We start from the raw sequence: 18268 nt of genomic DNA, 5'->3' as shown, positions 1-18268 counted from the left end.
AGTGTTTAAGAGTTTTAGAGAAATTACAAAAGACTGTAAAAACTCTCCTTCTGTCACCAAAAAGACAATTAAAACATTTCATATTTGATTTACTCATTTACCTTTTCTTTCTTTTTTTCCTTATTTAATAGTTGTTTTTTTTTTCAGAAATAGAAAAAAAAAACAAATAATGTCAATACTGACATACCAGTGAAGTTGGTTACAAAAGATTTTTTAAAAAAGTGAACAAAAAATAGTAAAATTGTAATGGAGAAACTATATATACATAAATCTAACAGATACGAAGAAATCGTGGTTATAGTTGTAGGAAATTAAGATTCATAATATTGAGGCACTTTAAGACATGGCATGTGTGTTGTTAGTGGAACCCCTCAAAGAAAACTTTATCCTCTCTAATTTAATGAAGAACAGTAAATCATGAATCCATTGTGTAAAACTGGGTTCAAATTTATTTCTCCCCTTAAAAGAAGAAACATACCACCTGCCTGTTTTTATTCACCTTTTCATTATGTCTTCGCCATATCTCTATACATGATGGCGTAAATGCGGTTTCATTAAATTACATTTTAAGATTTTTAGTCTAAAAAATACCACAAGCAGATTTAATACAAGTCTAATGAGTGAGTAATTATATGTAAACTCAGCAGCAGATGTTAACACCCACTAAATAACCAGCTACAATACTGAAGACCTCTGAAATGTAGCTGTAGACCTGCTTACAATGAAGCACAACCATAATAATTAATATACATACATTTAGTGCAGCATGAACATGAATTATCAGATAAAATGTTTAATAAAAAGGTGACACACAGGTTTGTGCACTTTTCTTAGTATCCAAGGGACAAACGGACAAGGACAGTGTGACTGTGTGTGTGTGTGTGTGCTTCCGCTGTCTGTGAACAAGTGGGACAGGGGGGAAGAGATGTGTATATGTGTGTGTAACGAAGACAGAGGGAGGGAAAGTATCTGATTTCCCCTCGTCATCGTCACCAAGTCTGAGGTGCCCAGCTGTTGCAAACAGTCAGCTTGACGTGTGTGTTGAGCCTAGCACGCACACAAACACACATACAAATACACACACAAAATCATAGATAAGTTCACAAATACAGACATACGCTCACAACCGGGCACTTTGGAACTCACCTAAAGAGACAATAGAGGGGGTAAAGAGAGGGCCCAGACTGTGCGAGTGTTGACCCAGAATCCTGAGGGCCTGAAGTGAGGAAGCAGGCTGGTCGGCTGGTTTGTTAGACTCAGATCCACTGGCCGTACAACGCTCCAGTCATCGGCAGCAGGTGAGTTCAGAGATTTCACTCACATGCTGGATTTTGTTGTCTCTCCTCTGATCTGCGTGATTTTTGACAAGAGGTACGTTCCAGTTTAAGTTTGAAGCTTTGAGTTATTCCACAACAAAACATAATGTCTGCATGAGGAAACCATGTCAGTTCACCAAATTTAATTTCCGTTACGCAGCCACATAAAGCTATAAAATACTGGCTGAATAACTGACATATTGAAAATGTTTTTACCAATTAAAAGACTGATTTTTATTGCGGTTACACCGTCTAAAATTTTGCTCTTCTCTTCCTGACTGGCCCAAATTTAGCTGTGATGAGATTGAATTTCACAACCCTAGAATAGTTTGGGTCAAGTGCACTCCTAAAGTATTTGTGTGTGTGTGTGTGTGTGTGTGTGTGTGTGTGTGTGTGCGCACGAGTAGCTACATGTAACTTTTTTTGTTAAGTGTTCATACAGACACAAGAATATATCCTGTACTTTTGTTTGTGTTGCCACATCTTAAACATGTGGTTGTGCTCATGTCGTTTCCACATCACAAATATCCGAATGTAATTCTGCTGTGTATGTTTTTTTTTAGTCCTTGTCCTCTCATAGAAGATAAATGATGCTAAAGCACTGAGCCAAAACCTAGTAAATACATTCTGACAGGATGTTTTTTGAAGCCCAACATACATACATGACAAATATCTAAATATCATCTAATTCAATCAGGTCTGTTGTTAGGAAAACTTAGAAATATGCTCATATGGATTGTGGTTCTTTTTTAAACACTGTATTTGATATTTGAGGTTTAAGAGACACAACATGAGATGAAACCCTCGAAATGTATCCTGATAATATAATTTGCATATAATTCGCATTCCTTCACATCATAATTATTGACTTCAGGTAAAACTAATTAAAATACATATATCTATGTGTGTATCTTTGTAGGTGGGGCAGCATTGATATTATCCACTAAACACCATGGACCAGTAAGTATATTTATTGAAATCAGTTCAATTACCTCTGCAATACCAATATGTTGCTTGCCCTGCATTCCCTGCCTGCACCCTCTTCACCTTCTCCTCAAGCCTCCATTCAAATTCTAGCGAGCTAAATGCTGCAACAGAGCAGACTGACATGCAACAAAAGCCTCCTAACCAATGTAGTTTCCATCCATGTCTATATTCAATTATGATAAAGCAGCTCATGTTCATCAGAGAAAACGTGTCATAGCAGTCTCCCAGAATAAATAATCAACACTCAACTATTTTGAGGTGGAATGGCAATTTGATATCAGCACAAAGCATGTCAGCTACATCAGGCCACTCCATGAGTTTATCCTGTTTCAACCTCATAACCCTCAATGTTTACGTTCACCTGTCCTGTTTAAGTGTTACATGCTCACCCACTGGAAAACACGAGGTCAACTTTGAAAATAAAAGTTTCAAGAGACAAACTTTTTGCATGAAAGTGATAGCTGTGTGATTTGATCTTACTGACTTTGTCTTTTCTTTGTGTGTGTGTGTGTGCGTCAGGGAGGATGACAAAAACTCTGTGGATATTCATGACAACCCCCCAGCTCCTGAAAACGTAGTGAAAGAGGACGGAGAAACTGTGAGTGACAGGACCATGTCAACCCCCCCCCACCCCCACCCCCACCCCCCACCCCCCACTGTTAGCAGTGCCATTCCTGGGCTGTTTAAAATAGCCACCAGCTAGGACAGGAACACATGGCAGCGTCAATTGGAAAAATATGTGCCTTGACTTTAGCGTTTCTGTCTTTTATCGTCAGTGGGATAAAGTAACAGTGCTGGATGATCTGTGATCACTGCAGGTTTTAATAAAGTGACTCTTTAGATGCTAAAAAAACAGAAGATGGATCAGAACAACTAAACGCAAATCTTGTCAAACATCAACATCAAATGATGAAAATTAGATTCAAAAAGATGTCATACAAATTGGTACTTAAATACTATCTGTTTTTAATGACCATGATGAAATGTAGGCAATTTAGGCCAGCAGTTTAAGATTCTAACAGTGCTTTATAAACATTCAGTCATTCATATGACTGTAGTCCACGTTATAAAGTTCTTTACCCCCTGCAGGCAGTGCTTCCCTGCACGTTGCCCACGTATTGTGGTTCTTAAAAGACTGAGATCTGCCCTTTATATGTCCAGGTCTATTTCATATATGAGGAGGAGGTAGAGGTGGAGGAGAAGGAACCGGAACCTCCACCGCCTGTTGTCCGAGTCAACGACAAACCCCACAAGTTCAAGGACCACTACTGCAAGAAACCCAAGTTCTGTGACGTCTGCGCTCGCATGATAGTCCGTATGTGTCGGAAACGATGCGAGATGTCAAGAAAACATGCACAAACGTCAGCAACATTATGTTATCTTTCAATCTTGGTTTGTGACTGACCCAACTGCTGCTCCTTTGTTTGTTTTTCAGTGAACAACAAGTTTGCTCTGAGGTGTAAAAACTGCAAGACCAACATCCACCATTCATGTCAGTCCTACGTCGAGTTCCAGAGGTGCTTTGGCAAAATTGTGAGTCCTCTTCTTTCTGCAACAATAAACAACAATACAGTACATTAGGCCACTGAAGTGTATACAGATCCCCACTCGTGAGACAGATATTCAGAACTAAAATGGTCGGAGAAACTGAGGCATGATATTCTCTATTTGTTTCCTGTAGCCACCTGGCTTCAGAAGGGCCTACAGCTCCCCCCTGTACGGCAGCGACCAACCAGATCCCAGTGAGTCCCCTGAGTGATGATATGTCCTGTTTGCATCTAGGTTTCTTAACCTTTTTATCTATCAATTTATTGTCTCTGAAAGAATGCAGCCTATTTGTGAAAATGTATAATTGAATTATCTGGCAAACTACTGCGTCCTTACCCAGACAACCCAAACCGGAACGACCCAGTCTTTGATACCCTGCGGGTCGGTGTCATCATGGCGAACAAGGAGCGCAAAAAGAATGAAAATGACAAGAAAAATGTGAGCCTACATTGCACTTTTAATCAAGCTGTAAAGCCTGAAAGACGTCTTTCACTCATTCATTAAATTCTGCCTGAATACCTGTAGAGGAAACTGTTCAAGCATGAATCCTGACGTCACAACATTAAAGCAAGCACAATGTTTTGCAAGGACATGAAATATGAAATTTGCATACAGATTTGATTTAACAAAGTTTTTCCACTAGATGATGATGATGATGGAGGAAGAAGAAGAGGAGAACCAACAGCCCAAAGAGAATGAGGAGGGAGGAGAAGGTACAAAGGAATCCTTATGATGCTTAGATGTTCTCTGTGGTATATATACTATATTTACTAAACTAGTTGTCGTCCTAAAAATAAGAATTTGTGCATATTTCTATACCCAACATGGAATTAACCAAAATTAAAACACTTCAGAAAACGACATTGAAAAATCAATGAAATGACAAACACTGAATGAAAAGAAAAGACATAAAAAAGTCACAAAAGCAGCAGAGATTCTACATACCGGAGTAGTGATGATAACATGAGATGATTTGTTTTTAGTTCCATTTTTCAAGGTACTGGATTTAAATCCTTCATCAAAGGTAAGAAACTCAGTGATGACTCTGATGTCTGATGTCCACACAGGGAAGCCTGATGATAAGAAGGACAAGGGAGGAGACAAAGCAGATGACAAGGTAAGAAAAAAGTTCAAGAAATACCTTTGCACACAGTCTGCAACTGCCCCGTTGCACCTGCTATAATACTGCATTTTATGCATCAGCTGTCACATTCAGTAGCGTCTGTGCTGTTTTGTCAACAGAGTAAGGGCACATTCTCCCATTCCCACTATTACATGGCTCTCTACCGCTTCAAGGCCATAGAGAAAGACGACCTCGACTTCCAGTATGTTTGAAAGACACAAATAATTACCTACATGCACTAATTACATACAGTATAAAGCATGTATTTGTTTATTTATTCAGTTAAACCTACCTTATGTTATACTAAGTGAGCACTGCATTGTTTGATTCAGAAAAGTTGAAAAAAGGCAGTGATTATGGAGGTTGACCCGTGCATGTGTTTGTGTGATAGCCCTGGTGATCGGATCACAGTGCTGGATGACTCCAATGAAGAGTGGTGGAGGGTGAGTTTAACTTCATAATGTGTTAAATCATTTAGCTTTTGTTGATTCTTATATGTTTGTTTGCAGGAAACCTGTGTCAGTTGTGTCCTTTTCTGTTCTCGTTCTCTAAAGTTTCTGTGAGGAATGAACTCAGTCTGTTCACACTCTTTTTTTCAGGGAAAGATGGGGGAGAAGACCGGCTACTTTCCCACCAACTACCTCATAAAAGTGCGCGCAGCAGAAAGAGCTTTCAAAGTGACACGCTCCTTTGTTGGGAATAGAGAGATGGGACAAATCACACTGAAGAAAGATCAGGTAACTACACTAATGTGTGTGAATGTCATCTCTCACATCAGGTTTTGCACGGTTGTACCCTCAGTATATTAAGGATTGGTGGTGTTTCAATCACTCTGTAGAGGCCTTAGTGAGAATGCATCGTGTTGACACTGATAGTTGTGCTGATGTCACTCTGCGTTTCAGATTGTGGTGAAGAAAGGAGATGAGAAAGGCGGTTACTTGAAGGTCAGCACTGGACGCAAGCTGGGCTACTTCCCTGCTGATCTGCTGGAGGAGCTCACTGTGACATAAAAACCACGACCAGCAATGAAAAAGCCTGCAAGAAGGCACTGAGTGGGAAAAAAACTAAATTCATTCATCATGTCAGTCACAGCAGAGAAACTTTAGCTGTGATGTGTTTTACACAAGGTGAAGCATGAGAAAAGATTATGGACATTAATGATTTGAATGTCTGAGGAACTATTTCAATCATACGTACATAAATAAGTTGGTAAGAAACAACTGGGTGATGTTCTGGCTTTGCTGTGAATAGCACGGTAATACAAATAGTCAGATGCTTTAAGTTACTACCTGCTGATTATAGCTAGCTTTGAGGAGAGTTAGAGAAAACCTTGAGAGCTTTGCATAAGGTCATAAATCAGTTCGTCAATTGATATGAAGGCAGACAATTAACAAAGGCTTGATAAAAGATTCACACGAACACCAACATGTTTCTGAATCGCTGTGACGACACAGTTTTGAAATAAGTGGACAATGGGAGCTCCTGTTACATCTCACAGCAGAGTTAAAGTGTATCCACAACAAAGCCTCTGAATGCCAGATAAATGGTAATAATAGGTGGCAAATGGGAAACTGATAGTAAATCAAAATGCAAACATAAGGAAGCACACATTAAACTTTCGGATATTTTTACTGGACTATATTGTTAAAAACATGAATCTTGATATTAATATATCTGTAATGATCACTGTCTAATAAAACATCTAATGACTAACATTGCAAGGCTGCAAGGCTCTCTGGGTCCCTTAGAGATATGTAAATATAGGTTTCAAAGCCATTTTAATAGGAACATAGCTTTATATTAACAAAGGAAGTACACAGTGCAAAGAAAATATCCTAGATTGGGCTTTTACTTCATATCATGCGGCCCTGACAAGCTGAAGAAAAGCTATGTGAAAATGTTTGCACTAATTGCTGCTGATAAAAATGACCCACGGCTTTCAGTATAAATGTTTCAGATATTAAACCTGAAGTGCACTTAAACTGTGTGTGAAACGTTCTTTAAAAAGGCATCATTGTATTTATAACAAAAAGGGAGACACACAGAGATGCACAGGGGCCTGACTTGACGGGGTTTAATGCACTGAGCAATATTTACAGTACAGCACCACTTAGTACTGTTGTTGTTTAATTATTCACGATCAAAACTGGAGTTAAACTTCACATTAAGTTCAAGTTCCTGTGTTCATGTTGAGACTGGCAGCTGCAATCCAGTTTCAAATCGAGGTTGAAATTGGAGTGATGTTATCACCGCTGGGAGGAAAGAAGTGTAATGCAAAATCTTCTCTATTTTATTGCAAAACAACTATCAAAATGTACAAATTAAAATATAAGAGGCTACACGGTGTGGTGAGACGGTGGTGAGACTTCAGTGCCCTCAGGGTCAATTAAAATACTTTGGGGAGCATGTAGAAGATCATTTTCTCTTCATATTCTAGAGACACTTCACATAGACACGTTCGCCACCTTGTTGGCTGCTGGTGTCGTCTGATTCTAGCACCACACCTGACTGATGAAGAGCCAGTGTCACTTGCTGATGGCTCACTTTCCTGCTCCAACAACTCCTCAACCTCCACTGCCACAGCAGCTTTCAACCTTTCAAAACCCAGCTTGGTGAGCAGGGCCATGGGCATGATCTTGAATCTGGGGTCCAGCGTGGCTTTAATGCAGCTGTTCATGGGCGTTTCAAACTCATGTTGACAGTGTACCTCGAGGTGACGGCAGCAAGCCGACTAGCTGGCTGGTCTCTGACTGATCACTCACATCCTAATTTCTTACTATTTTTACTTTAGCTTTTACTCTTTGGTAAAGCTGTGGTACAATTTTATTGCTGAGGTGAATCCCTGCAGGAAGTGTGTAAGTGTGAGATGCCACCACATTCATAAGTTTAGAGAAGCCTTCTCCACAAATGAACATGGCAAAAGATCCATGCAAATCATTTTGCCTACACTTTCAGTTATTGTCTCATTCATCAGTTATTTTGGTTGATCAAGTGCTTCAGATTGGGGATTCGGGCAAACACGTGGTGCAAAGGGTAGTAAGGCAGAAAGAGAAGGGGTTGATTGTGGCCTCCTCCCACTCACAGTGCTGTGGATGCATATGGTTGTGCACAGTACTGGTGGTTGCATGTCCTGAATCCTTGCCTCTGCTCACAACTCTCTTGCATATGTTGGTCACATCATCATCACAGGAGGTAAAATAATACCTCCTTTGCTGGTAGTGTGTCACCCACTTGTTGCAGATCACTGGCAGCAGCATCGTCACAGCCTTCAAACTTTACAGTCTCACCTGCATCCTTGACTGATCTAAATTGTCTGCAATTGTCTATCTTATTGTCTGCAACAATAACCAGCAGTTATTCATATTTTCATATATCTAAACATTCATATTTATCACACGGACCTTTCTCAGCCGGGTGGACACACACACAAGCTCTTCCTCTGATCCCTGTGTATCAGCCGTGTGAGCGCTCCTCCTCTATCGCCTGCTGCTGCACTGGACGAAAGGCGGCGGTGCGACTGTGAGTGATGTTCACATTGAATCTGTGAACACAATGAAAAGTGACTTCTGTCTTTCTGCCAGAGACTCAATGTTCTGGTATTTAAACTGAGTTCGACATTTTGTTTTTCTTTCCTCCGTTTTGCTTCTTCTTCTTCTTTTCCTCTATTCTTCCTCCTGAGTGTTCCTGCAGATTTTGCTCCACTGGTGTATTACCGCCCCTCAAAGGCGTCCTGACGAAGTGCAGCTGCCTCCGTGTTTCACATGTCTAATTCTTCTGAAGTTACTTTAGGACCTTTTTTTCAGGGCAGACATTTTGATATGCACAGGCGTGATCAATAACATTAACGACGGCTGTATTCAGTTTAGGAGAACCACTCCCAGGGTTTGTTATCATACACACTCACTTACAGGAAAGGCTTCTTAATGTGCTTTTCCTGCAACAAACTATCTGCTGTGAAAAAGGCCTATTAAAGCACCTTTTTTTTTTTTTTTTTTAATCTTGGCGATTCACAAAACTAAGTCCTCAGCTAGTGCAGGTTTCTGCTGCCCCGGAAATGAGATGATGCAGTTAGTTCTTAAATAACGTTTTAAATACTTGATTATTTGTTATTGAAGACTGAAGCAGGATAGTTCAAGGTAATTAAAAAAGAGAGATGCAAACGTGTCACTGAAACTGAAAGTTTGAGTGTCTGCAAGCGAGAATTCACCTTATATAAATGTATGAAGAATGAATCACTACAGTGTGAAAGTGTCTCATAAGACGTTAATAAGTATAAAGTTATTCACTTAAGTATAATGTACTTCTGTTCTGAATACATGCTCAACACATTTAAGAATAATGCCATGTTAAAGAAGTATGACAGTATTGATCAAAGAGTAAATTCATTTGAATGATTTGATATTGAACAGAGAAAGGAAGCCCCGCAGTGAAGCAGGGCATCAAAAAATTAGTTGAAACTCTTGTTGTTCCTCTCCACGGAAATCTTTAGTAAAAGGCGAAAGATTTATACGATCTGAAGAGAAACAAGAGTGTACTGACCCTACAGAGGTAGAGAGGCCGAAGCCATTCTCCGCCACACGATCCTCACTTACGTTTCACTGTGTAAAAGTACCATTAATGGAGTTTGTTAGAATTTAGAAACACAAACCATCTACAATGAACAAATCAAATAGCCGCACTGAAACGACATGTGAGAGAGATAAACGCAAACAGTTTAACTTTTAACTGTCGTAACTGCGCGATGCATTGTGGGAACATGGCGAAAATAAACACGCCTCCATTTTTTGAAAAATCGTCTCTAAAATTGAAAAAAACACATTTCTTACTTTTTCCAAACGATCGCATGGCTCTTCGATACACTCAAGGGTGTGAAATGTTTTAACCATAAACTGAGTGGTGTTGCTGTTCGTTTGTTTTTACGTATCTACTCGTACGCATGCGCAGAGAGGACTAGAGATTGAGTTTCAGGCGAGGTGGCAGTGTAAAGGCATCAGTAATGTGAGAGGACCCGGTATTTATCTGTCACGTAAAGTGGTGGAGGTACTTTATAGCAACATGTTTTATCAACATGTTTACAGCAACAGTTTTTTACGTGTTCTTCTAGTCTTTAATGTAGCAATAGTGTCCATATGCATTAGTGTTTATATGCTGTACATAGTATGTTCTATTGTATATATATATATATTTCTCCTCCTCTTTTTTCCTCCTCTTTTCTCCCCAAGCCAGTTTTTGTTCTTGAGTACTTGAAATCTGGTATTTGCACAAGATATTTTTTTTATTTTTTGATATTGTATACTAGTCTTATGTTATATTATTCTATTTTAGATTGTGCATATTCTATATTTTCCCCTTTTTTACTACTGTTTTTGTGCCTTAAGTGTTGGTTGTCTTCTGGTGGCTGTTTGTTGTCTTGTGGGGTGTCTGTCTGTATTGCTGCCGTAACATAGCAATTTCCTGTGAAGGATTAATAAAGGAACTATTCTATTGTATTTACTTACAAACAAATGCAGTTACAATGAGCTCAAACTTAAACATTGTACAACAGCAGAATGCGACGTACATATTAATGCAACACTGTATTATTATTGATCCAAAAATATCATATATGATTGTAAACCAGTGACAGGAACCATTTCTCTACAGAAGGAGTATCTTTACTTTTGCTACTGTCAGTACATTTTAATGATAATACTCATACAGTTTTACGAAAGGATTTGAATGCATGACTTTAATGTAGGAGCCATTTATGTTTATGGTTGGCATGTTACAATATTTTCCTTTTAATACTTGCTGCATTATTATTTTGGACACTGGGTGGCGGTAATTAGATGCACATGGCTGTATATGTAGGGGCAAGGGTCACAGGAAGAAGAGGGCCTGGACACAGGGCACACCGTTCTCACTTTTGTATAATGGACATTTTTTTTCATCTTGTGCTCTTATGCTGAGCAAAAAACTGATTTTCCAGACATTGATAGCAGATTAGTTTTGCGGCTTATTGAACAGGTTGAACAATGATAAACATACATCCAATTCTGTAGCTGCAGCGTTTCTTTGTTCCTGACTGGCTGGCTGGCTTTATGTTTATCATTGTTCAACCTATTCAATTTTTTTTTTGAACACTCTCACCCCACCTGTGCAGTAATGGCAAAAAGAAAGAACATTGGAAAAACAGGAGAAAATTTCCATTGCATTTCACTTATACTGGAGTATTTTCACAGTGTTGTATTGTTACTTATTGCTAAGTAAAATCTTATCTGAATTCTTCCTCCACCCCTGCATTTCCATTAAACACTGAAACTGTCCTTCCCTAGCACACTAGGCCTGGAGGTGGTGCAGTTTGTTAGGTCTTCCTCTAGCAGTGTAACTCAACCACTGTCTCCTGTGCACAACCTAAACCTGTGCACCCTTAATACAGCTGTCTCACAAGACATATACAGCAAAAATAATAATTTGCTTTATGAATGTTACGCAGGGTTAATTATTGCTTTTCAGACTAGCAGCCATCCACAGTGAGAGTTATTTATCACAAAACTTCACCATGTAATGTTCAAGTCCAGTCTATGACCTGTAATTTCCAATAGATTGAGTTATTATAATAGTTATTAACTTATTATCATTCTTTTTATTATACTATTCTTATAACACATCCAAGGTAAGACTCTGAACACCAGTTGTTAGCATCCCACAGGAGAGGGATGCTAACAAAGTGCCTGCAGCTAGCTAACAACATTAGATTTCAGCATGTCAAGTGATTATTTTAGCGCCCAATGTCTCCCAGAGAGGAAAAACTACACCGACAACCTCAATATTGTCCCATGTTTATCACAGATTATCCCACTGAATGGCAACGAGTGAATACGTTTCTGTCTCTCATACTGTAACGTTATCATTTTCCTTATCTACTGAAAAGAATAAGAAAGCAAAAGTAGCATCAGTTAACTGGCTCAGAACAAAAGTATTTCACCATGTTAGCGCTAAAGTCTGTAATAATCACTTCAAAACAGCAACATTTACCTCCGAATCAGTACAGAGATTAGCTAGTTAGCTAGCTAACAACATCACTAATAGACACTAATAATTATATAATTATACGCACCTTGTATTTATAGTCAGTACACAAGCCACACTTTGTATGTACAGTGAGTATGTTTTTAAAATGTTAGCATGAATATGATGATCTGCCTCTGGTTACTCTCAAGTCTGTAACATTAGACACTCATGTCTTCTTAAAAGCTCATTTTGCTCATATAAACTTAGTTCTGGTACTTAACCCTGTTCGTAGTGCAGTCAACCCGCCTCAAAGCAGCTTTTAGGCGTTTTTACTCTGTTGTTTGTTTGCAACCAACAACAGACGAGGATGTTCTGGCAATTCAAAGTCAACACAGAGCAAAGTTTTCCCCTCAAGCTTTGGTAGGACCTTGATTTGCTGGGTCTATAATTAAGCTAGTTAGCTTTACAGCTAACGCACTAGCCTATCAATTTAATTATACCTTAAAATAACTTTATGTGTCTCAGACGAGCCCCAAATTCACACCTAGAAGACAAACTTTGAAAACATCAGCAGATACTACTGGAGATATTTCAGACAGCATATCCCCATATAAAAAATGTTATGACCTTACCTCATTTTGAAAAGCTGTCCACAATATCCAACAGACTGTCCTCTTCTGCTGGCGAAACAAAAGGTCCCCAAAATGTCCAGAAAAACTAAAATAATACAACCTGTTTTCAAAAAGGCGAGTCTTCACTCAGTGTAACTATCAAAGATGGCGGCCTTCATCTCTGGATACAATTATGAGATTTAAAAAGAAAAAATCAATGTAATCATACATTTGAATGATTTTCTCACAGGGAATGACAGGATAGGTTTTCCTCAAAGTAGTGGTGTAATTTGAAGACTCTCCTGAGGGTTTAACGATGTTATATTATTACATTTTGAGGCATGCTAATAAGCTAGCAGCTATCTTTAAGTGTTATGGCTCTTCCACGTTTTAAGTATTTAGGCAGAGTCTCATTCTTTAGTAAAGACAGCTTGTCTGGTTGGTTTGTACTCGGGGTGATTTGTCGGCTTGAAATTCCGCTGATAGGCTGAGGCAGTGGCAGATTTTCACCAGACTTGTCAGTGATTTTTACATTTCCCGGAGAGAGCCCTTGTCATTTTGTCAGCCTCCCTGTGGCTAAAGTATGCGGGGACAGCGGGGAGGGCTGTCAAACTGTGCCCGCCTGAGAGCGCCTTTCCCCGGGTTGATGAGCCATAATAAGGGCCGGCCAGGTGGTGAAAATGAGCAGGGAGGCAAGTGAGGTGTGTGTGTGTGTGTGTGTGTGTGTGTGTGGTAGAGAGAGGAAGACAAGATACTTAGAGAGAGAGAGAGAGAGAGAGAGAGAGAGTGTGTGTGTGTGTGTGTGTGGGGTAGAGAGAGGAAGACAAGATATTTAGGGTGTGTGTGTGAGAGAGAGAGAGAGAGAGAGAGGGGTAGTGGGGGGAGAGAGGGAGAGCAGAGCCGTGTATTCACTCCATATCTTGGGGATTTTTGAGTCTCTTACTGCGGAATGTCTTCTCCACTTTTGAAGTGAATGTAAGCTTTGACTCAGTAAACCAGCACTTATTCAGCCGGGCAGATTTCCTCCGAGACCCCCCAGATCTCTGGATGGAGAGACGCTGCTGCAAAATGAGGGCGCTGTGTTTGAACTTTGCCATCACCTGTCTGTGGCTTCTCCCTTCAACGGTGAGTGAGACCAGCCGCCCTTTGCATTGCTCCCGAGGACGCGTAGCTCGTTATTAAGGCAAGATGTTGCTGCAGTGGCAATGGGTAGTGTTGCTCCTCTGCACATTTACTTAAATGCACTGCTAATGTGTGCAACAAATAGGTCAAAATGTATTTCTCCCCAAGGAATTCATCCCATGCTCCGATTGTGCCACTGTTCATCATATTGCAGCATTGTTGCACAATCAAGCAGTGGTCTTGTTTTTTTTTATTTCAACTGTTTCCAATGTTTTTTGTTTTGTTTTTAAAGGAGGGGTGTGTTGGGTTTATGTGTGACAGAGGGAATCTACCAACATCATTAATTTTGAAAGATTTTAAGGTATTTTGCCACAAAACTCTCATACTCTCAAACTCAGAAATTATTCATAGCTCAAAATAGAATCAGTTTTATGGATGGCATTTTTAGAGGATAAGAGGTAAGTTGACATGGTGGCGTTGAGCAAAGGTGAGAACTACAGTTAATTGACAGGTGCTCAGGTGTGACTCCAGTGGGAATTTTATTGGCTCTTGCTTGAGATCCCACTTGGATTTCTGCTGGTTTGAGATGCAACTTTTCATATCTTGAAAATATTCCATCCATTGAGAGCTGCTGTTTTATCCAAGGAGTGACATTTGATTTGCCTGATTTGGTTTTGCATCTCATGATGTGAGACTGTCCCACGACTTGATCAAACTCTTCTATTAGATGGTGAAGTTCAGCCAAAATGGATACGAACCATCCTCAGAGTTTTAATTTGTTCCAGTCCTGTGGTCTGTAATTCCCTTTCAGGCGTTATTGTAATTGAATCTGCTCCCTTGTCTTTAATTTAACTTCCTTAACTTTGCTGCATGAGCAGCCAGCTGCAGCACCTGCAACTTTAACACTGAAGTTGTCTAATTTTGTGCTTTATTACTTGAATTAAATGATTGCACAGTCTTTGTGAGTTTGAAGAAGTTTTATGACCACAGGGTTTAGGAAACATTGTCATTTCCTTTTTCTGTTTAATCGTGGAAAACTGACACATGACGGACCTTTCAGCCAATGGCAGGAATGTTTCCTCTGTCCTCAAAATGCAATTGCTGCTATTTTTTTTTTTTGCCTCAGCAGGTGCTTTTGCACAGGTGTTTTTGCACAGGTGTTTTGCTTGCATCCACTCCACCGCTGTTGCTCAGTTGCAGTTTCTGTGCTGGCATCTTGACACGGAGCCAATGACACGGCTGTCACACAGTGGGCTCCAATTAGGGGAGGTGAGAACAGCACATGGCTGGAAATTTAGACTTGTAACAATGGGCACAGCTGGAGCTCACTTGGTTACCGCAGAGATTGGCACACACAGGGCTGGGGTGGTTAGGGGTGACATGAATCCCACTTGTTGGTGAGAAATAATGATATCCTACGAGCTGTTTATTCAAAAATCAGGGGGAGAATAGCCCTAAACCTGCTTCTGCCTTCTACACATTATAAAATAGAACTCAAATCCTAAACTTAACTTTTTGCCCAACTCATGTCTCATGATTCACTTGGTCCTATTAGTTTTTACACTTAACTCGCAGAGTCTTGTTAACATTCGTCTTTTATGTCTGTAGACTTGTTAAATTCAAATACACCACAGTCTGGCTTTGTCGACTGCAGTGAATCTCAGAAATGTCACTCACACAAACAGCCTCACTAATGACTGGATTTATCTGGACTGGAGCATTTTAATAGACACGACAGCGGGCGGCTGCCGGGCTTATAATAAGCTGCTTCATTAATCTGAGAATCCACTTCATTGTCACACTCACTGTTTTTACGTAGTGCTATTTTGTAACCAAGAGGGACGGTCAGGTGGAATTAACTATATTTGTGTGCATTACTGATGTATTCTGTTCTGTGAGAGCTATTAAAACCAAAGTATTACTGATGTCACCACAACAAAAACAACTACTACAACTTGTCACGTTATTTGAACAATTTAAGCAACAAAGGCCGTCCTTTCTATGCACATATTATAAAGTTTGTTTGTCTACATTTAGTGTTTCTTAGAGGAATAAATTATTATATTTGGTAGGCAATTTGTTTTGAGGGAAAGCAGCATGTGGCTTTTGCAAATAATCTACAAACTCCTCACCCATAGCAAGCTTAAATATATGTGTGTGTGATGCCTTTATGCAGTGTATGTACATAAATATGAGGGACAGTAATTGGAAGGAGGAGAACGTGTGTGGAGATGGAGAAATACAATGATACAGTGAGTGAATAAAACATGAACTGCGCTTCGTATGAAATAATAACCTGGCAAGGTGAATCCAGGTGAAGGCTTAATCTCTTATTAATTTCAAGTACGTAATCCAAATCAATTTAATAATGGAAACTGAGATATGGAAGTCGATGACGAGGAGGGAGGTAAAAAGGAGAAAGAGGGATTTTTGGTCTTTTTGAGACAGGAACTAAAAGATTTTCAGCCCTTTCATGCGTCTTGTACTGTAAATATATATTTTATTTTATCGATTCTCTGCAGTATATTCCACCACGGCCTGTGCTTTGACCATGTTCCTCTCTCTTCCAAGCATATTGATTAATAAGCCCATAGATTCAGTCCATTATCAAGGTCGCACTGAAAGAGGAATGGGAGTTTGAACAAGGGAGCGAGAGTGAGCGTGAGGGAGGGCAGCCAAATTAAAACTTGTTAATGGCAATACAAATGCTCCTTGTCACTGTAGTCCTTGCCTGAAGGAGCTGACCTATTGATCACAGTCAATTTCAAGTTGCTCTCATTCAGAGGACCAGACACATCAAAGCGTAATTATTTAAATTGATTATCTGCTAGCTTACACTGTAGCTACAGTGAAACTGTCCTTCATCTGTAGTCGTCCTGGTGGTTTAAAGGCCTTCCTCTCCTGCGTCTTTCCCGTCACCTTCTACGTAGTTGGCAGTTATTGATTGAAGAGTTTCCTGCTCTGTCAGAGAGTTGATATCAGTGTGAATGAGCTCTTAATAACTGTCTACAAATATTAAAGTACCTGACAAATGTGGAATTATATAAACGCAGCTCTCGTGTTGCTCTCAGTTATAAAAAGCTGTGGACTGTTAACATGACCAATGACGCTGCACCTGGCTCTCTGTGAATTACCTGGACATATCAAACCTCATACTCTGTTTAAAATGGATGATACGAATTATGCTCTGGATAATCCAAAGAACAAATGGTCAGTGTTTTTCTAATATAGACTGTTTCTCTGGCAGATCCAGAGTAACAAAGCTACTGTTTCTGGAGGTACAATGTTTTGTGTCAATGTAATTTTTAAATGCTGTCAGCACCACAAAACAAAGTCCATTTTCCTACATTGTTTTTATGTAGAAGATGAAATCTCAAAAAGAGATATCTCCAAACTTGAAAATAAAACCATCAGCAGGGATACAGGTAAGTGATAGAATGTGCTCTTTATTAATTTGGGTGAACTTACTCTTTTAGAAAAAATGGAGCAAGAGAGTTTTTGAGCCGTCCTTAATTAACGTTTTGTTGTCCACAGGTTCAGGAAACAGCCAGGCCCTTGAACTTTCAGAGCCAGCAGTGGAGAGCGGAGGAAGGAGGAAGAGGAGACGCTGTGGGAGCTGCTTTGAAGGTTAAACATATCTCCAAAGACTTACAGATCATCTCCACCAAACACAAAACGCCTGCTTACGGCTCCCTCGGCCCGTACGGATGGCCTCAGAACTTCTCCCAAGCCCTGGATCAGTATCTGTACCGCCCCCCTCCCAAATCCAAACCTCCCGCAAAAACATCCCCAAAGGCCAAGAAGATCCTCGGCTGGGGCGATTTTTACTTCAACGTGAAAACAGTGAAGTTCAGCCTCCTGGTGACGGGGAAAATCGTGGACCACATCAACGGCACGTTCAGCGTCTACTTCCGCCACAACTCGTCCCGTCTGGGGAACATTTCCGTCAGCATCGTCCCACCCTCCAAAGCTGTGGGATGGGAGGTTTTGGATCCGGCGGTTCAGAGTGTTCACACCAAAAATGCCGTCCTGGTTCCAGATCTGACGCCCCAGTTCCAGAGCCCGCCTCAGTCCACCAGCCCGACCCCTCCAGACCCGCAGAAGCAGCAGCAGGACATGATGATGGTGACTGAACTCAACTGCCGGATCGAATACCAGAGAACCAACCGGTCCAAGAAGACCAAGCCCTGCATGTATGACCCGGGGCAGACCTGCTACTCAGAAAACACTCAGTCCCAGGCTGCCTGGATCTGCGCTAAACCCTTCAAGGTTATATGCATCTTCATTGCCTTCACCGGCACCGATTACAGGCTGGTGCAGAAAGTCTGCCCAGACCACAACTTTCAGACGGAGCAGAACCAGCAGCACTTCGGATGACGGGTTGTGAGCCGCAGAAACGGAGAAATAAAACACAGACTTTTCATACATCCTCCAAAATCATGTGTTCAGTTTTCATAATAGGTTCAAGATCGACTGTTTTTATACGGCGTTAAACACACATTTCCAACATGTCACTGAATGCCGTTTGAGCCAAAAGTTGTGTTAATGTATTACGAGCTGCACTTGTT

General features: G+C 40.3%; 2 protein-coding genes and 1 non-coding gene across 4 annotated transcripts; 2 read left to right on the top strand and 1 right to left on the bottom strand.

The window, feature by feature from the left end:
- Positions 1-1046: 1046 nt before the first annotated feature.
- On the top strand, positions 1047-6956 carry stac3 (SH3 and cysteine rich domain 3). 2 transcript variants are annotated; one of them, XM_070839210.1, is made up of 13 exons: positions 1047-1298; positions 2236-2276; positions 2823-2901; positions 3465-3618; positions 3739-3836; positions 3985-4045; positions 4192-4289; positions 4495-4564; positions 4919-4968; positions 5094-5176; positions 5366-5417; positions 5574-5711; positions 5877-6956. In XM_070839210.1, exons 2-13 carry the CDS (start codon positions 2269-2271, stop codon positions 5982-5984), a joined length of 999 nt encoding a protein of 332 aa, XP_070695311.1. In that variant the 5' UTR covers positions 1047-1298; positions 2236-2268; the 3' UTR covers positions 5985-6956. The 2 variants fall into 2 exon arrangements, with proteins under 2 accessions (XP_070695311.1, XP_070695312.1); XM_070839211.1 differs by having other exon boundaries at positions 1289-1371.
- Positions 6957-9391: 2435 nt separating this feature from the next.
- LOC139210392 (U5 spliceosomal RNA) lies at positions 9392-9507 on the bottom strand. Its single transcript, XR_011585250.1, has one exon. It is a non-coding gene; the product is annotated as a U5 spliceosomal RNA (small nuclear RNA).
- A 4118-nt stretch (positions 9508-13625) lies between these two features.
- On the top strand, positions 13626-18077 carry LOC139210122 (neurexophilin-2-like). Its single transcript, XM_070840099.1, has 2 exons — positions 13626-13703; positions 17235-18077. Exons 1-2 carry the CDS (start codon positions 13626-13628, stop codon positions 18075-18077), a joined length of 921 nt encoding a protein of 306 aa, XP_070696200.1.
- Positions 18078-18268: the final 191 nt, after the last annotated feature.

The sequence above is a fragment of the Pempheris klunzingeri genome, chromosome 11 (genome assembly GCF_042242105.1).
Source record: "Pempheris klunzingeri isolate RE-2024b chromosome 11, fPemKlu1.hap1, whole genome shotgun sequence".
Lineage (NCBI taxonomy): Eukaryota > Metazoa > Chordata > Actinopteri > Acropomatiformes > Pempheridae > Pempheris > Pempheris klunzingeri.
Note: the sequence above shows the minus strand (reverse complement) of the source record. Positions and strands in the feature narration are given on the sequence as shown.

Excerpts from the sequence above, each read along its gene's own strand:
- LOC139210122 (XM_070840099.1), top strand. The coding sequence starts at position 13,626 with ATGGAGAGACGCTGCTGCAAAATGAGGGCGCTGTGTTTGAACTTTGCC. Across the intron at positions 13,704-17,234 it reads TGTGGCTTCTCCCTTCAACG|GTTCAGGAAACAGCCAGGCC; the intron begins GTGAGTGAGACC and ends TGTTGTCCACAG.
- stac3 (XM_070839210.1), top strand. Across the intron at positions 3,619-3,738 it reads CTGCGCTCGCATGATAGTCC|TGAACAACAAGTTTGCTCTG; the intron begins GTATGTGTCGGA and ends TTTGTTTTTCAG. Across the intron at positions 4,969-5,093 it reads GAGACAAAGCAGATGACAAG|AGTAAGGGCACATTCTCCCA; the intron begins GTAAGAAAAAAG and ends TTTTGTCAACAG.